The 3379-nt window shown below is 54.2% G+C and overlaps 1 protein-coding gene across 1 annotated transcript in view; it reads left to right on the top strand.

The window, feature by feature from the left end:
* Nucleotides 1-425: 425 nt before the first annotated feature.
* The window catches only part of LOC119909068 (creatine kinase B-type-like), an 8384-nt gene continuing 5430 nt past the window's right edge, over nucleotides 426-3379 (top strand). The window contains exons 1-2 of the mRNA XM_038727120.1: nucleotides 426-505; nucleotides 2226-2438. Of these exons, the coding sequence (XP_038583048.1) occupies nucleotides 2246-2438 (193 nt within the window). The 5' untranslated portion in view covers nucleotides 426-505; nucleotides 2226-2245. The remainder of the gene's footprint in view (nucleotides 506-2225; nucleotides 2439-3379) is intronic.

Below are 3379 nucleotides of genomic sequence, written 5' to 3'. Positions count from 1 at the left end.
TGCTGTGGTTACAGACCGTGAACTCACCACAGATGCTGGACTGTCCCGCAGTGATTACAGACCGTGAACTCACCACGGACGCAGTGATTACAGACAGTGAACTCACCACAGACGCTGTGGTTACAGACAGTGAACTCACCACGGATGCTGTGGTTACAGACCGTGAACTCACCACGGACGCAGTGATTACAGACAGTGAACTCACCACAGACGCTGGACTGTCCCGCAGTGATTACAGTCCGTGAACGCAGCGCTGCTCAGAGGCACTGCGGCAGATCTGAACCTGCAGAGAGAGAGAGGGGAGAGAGAGAGATCACGTGACCGTCAGCAGGCTCTGTCCAATGGAATGAATGGACTGTAAATAGGAGCCAATGAGGAGCCAATGAGGAGCCAATGAGGAGCAGGGAGGGGGGGTGGGGGGGTATAAAAATCTGAGACGCGCTGTAATCCTCAGCAGCAGAGCCGGATCCGCTTCAGACCACATCCCAGCAGACTGAACCGACAGGTAGGAACACCTCTAATGCTGACCAATCACAACGCAGTTGATCAATGAGTTCACCAGGATCAGTTTAACATGCGGGAGAGTGCGCGCGCTCTGCGGTGAACAGACGGTGTGTTCACGGAACAAAGGAGCAGACGGACCGGGCTGTAACGGTAGACCTGCAGACAGCCCCCCCCCCCCCCCTCTCTCCGCCTCTCTCTCCGCATCCCAACGACCTTGCGGTCCGTCCCGGTCTGCAGGTGTTGCGCAGTCTCCTTGGACCCGAACCTGCAGCATCTTAATGATCCGCATTAATCTGTGAACCGGTACCAACAAAAGGTCTCGTGAATAAATAAATCCACCGTAACTCCGGTAATCAGCTGAGCGCGCGCCTCTGATTATCGCTATTATTGGTTTTCAGCGTCATTAAGGGCTCTGACCCACTGCGCATGCTCAGGTCTGTATTGAATATTTTATTGTGTTTTAGCGGGATAATCCCGGACCCGGTGTTCCGCCTCAGCCATCATAAAGAGGCAGATGATCTGCCGGTGGAGACCCGGTTCGTGTGTCGGTTTCACCACCAGAACCCGGTTTGGTTCGGCAGATTCGGTCGTGCTGAAGGTGACCGGGCATCGCGAGGTGCGGCGGCCGCGCGGTGAAGGGTTAAACCGGCCTGCTGCTGCGTCACTCCGGCCTCCCGCAGCTCCGAGTCCCGGTTTACACTCTGCAGGTCCCCTCAAGGCTTTCCTCATCCGAGACGAGCCGAGCCGAGCCGAATTCTGATTTAAATCAGTTTTCATTCGAAACGTTTTGATGGAGGAGGAAGGACCTGAGTACACGTTAGAGGTACTTTTACTGCAGTGCAGTACTTCCCTCTGACAGCTCACCTGTTATAAACAATCGATCCTTAAAGTTTTTATTTTAGATAAGAAACTTTATTTGTCCCCAAACATCTCAGAGGACAGGAAGTAACACTGGTTACAGATCCAACAGCTGTTCTGATCCGTTCAGGGGAACCGGGTCCTCCTCAGTACAGGACATTTGGCCCTCGCTCCAGGCCAATCACAGAGCAGCTGATCAAAAGTAGCAGCCAGATTCCCGGATGTTAAAAACACATTAAGCTGTTTCTGGAAAACCTGGATGTGAACTTGGAGAACCAGAGTCGCTGTGTCACCAGCTGTCCTCGCGGTGAATTTCAGGTAAAGCTCACAGTGAACGTGTTGCTGCAGTAACAGAATATCTGACTCCGCCCACTTCCTGTCCTGCAGCCGCTCGTGGTTTCACCTTCAGCTAGCGAACAGCGCGCAGGACGCTCGCCGACCGTTTCCGTCCTCGTTTACTAGAGCAGCGGTCAGACCTTTGAAACAACACACCTGGACCTGGGCAGGTAAACCTCCGGAGGTCCAGCTGCTTACTGGAAACAGCGACCCCACCCAAGCAGCCAATCATCTTACAGAGGTAACAGTCAGCTCGCTAACATCTGATGCTAATGGGCGCTGACGTTACCCATCAGCCGGTGGCGCTGACCGCCGGGGGAGGGTGCGGTCCATGTTAGGGACGTCTGAAATTGTACTTCAACATTCAGAAATATCTTTAAACAGTTACAGGAAAGAAAGACCTGCTGAACTTCTGTTTCCGCCTCTTTTGGAGGGTCCAAGTCTTCTCAGACCCCCCTAATCGCATGTTTAGTCCATCAAACGCCGCCTTCAGTCTCTGACTGATGATGATGACTACCTGTCCCCAGGTGAGCAGCCGGACGACATCATGCCTTTCGGAAACACCCACAACAAGCTGAAGATGAACTACTCGGCGGAGCAGGAGTACCCCGACCTCAGCCAGCACAACAACCACATGGCCAAGGTGCTCACGCCCGAAATGTACGCCAACCTGCGGGACAAGGAGACGCCCAGCGGGTTCACCCTGGACGACGTCATCCAGACCGGTGTTGACAACCCAGGTAACAGCCCCCGACGGGGTAAAAAACCCTGACCGGGTAAAAACCACTGACCGGGTAAAAACCAAAGACCACCAACCAGGTACAAGTCCCCTGACCGGGTAACAACCACAAGACCCCCAACTAGGTAACAGCCCCCTGACCGGGTAAACACCACCGACCCCTAACCAGGTAACAGCCCCCTGACCGGGTAAAAACCACAGACCCCCAACCAGGTAACAGTCCCTGACGGGTTAACAGTCCCCTGACCGAGTTACAACCACCGACTGGGTAAAAACCCCTGCCCCCAAACCAGGTAACAGTTCCTGACCGGGTAAAAACCACAGACCCCCAACCAGGTAACAATCCCTGAACGGGTAAAAACCACTGCCCCCCAACCAGGTAACAGTTCCTGACCGGGTAAAAACCACTGACCCCCAACCAGGTAACAATCCCTGAACGGGTAAAAACCACTGCCCCCCTACCAGGTAACAGTCCCTGATGGGGTAAAGACCACTGACCCCCTACCAGGTAACAATCCCTGACCGGGTAAAAACCACAGACCCCCAACCAGGTAACAGTCCCTGACGGAGTAAAAACCACTGACCCCCAACCAGGTAACAATCCCTGAACGGGTAAAAACCACTGCCCCCCAACCAGGTAACAGTCCCTGACGGGGTAAAAACCACTGACCCCCAACCAGGTAACAGTCCCCTGACTGGGTAAAAACCACAGACCCCCTACCAGGTAACAGTCCCTGACGGGGTAAAAACCACTGACCCCCAACCAGGTAACAGTCCCCTGACTGGGTAAAAACCACAGACCCCCTACCAGGTAACAGTCCCTGACGGGGTAAAAACCACTGCCCCCCAACCAGGTAACAGTCCCCTGACTGGGTAAAAACCACAGACCCCCAACCAGGTAACAATCCCTGAACGGGTAAAAACCACTGACCCCCAACCAGG

The sequence above is a fragment of the Micropterus salmoides genome, unplaced genomic scaffold, assembly GCF_014851395.1.
Source record: "Micropterus salmoides isolate LMB-PRFRI ecotype aquatic unplaced genomic scaffold, ASM1485139v1 Ms_hic_scaffold_18, whole genome shotgun sequence".
In the NCBI taxonomy this organism is placed as follows: Eukaryota; Metazoa; Chordata; class Actinopteri; order Centrarchiformes; family Centrarchidae; genus Micropterus; species Micropterus salmoides.
Note: the sequence above shows the minus strand (reverse complement) of the source record. Positions and strands in the feature narration are given on the sequence as shown.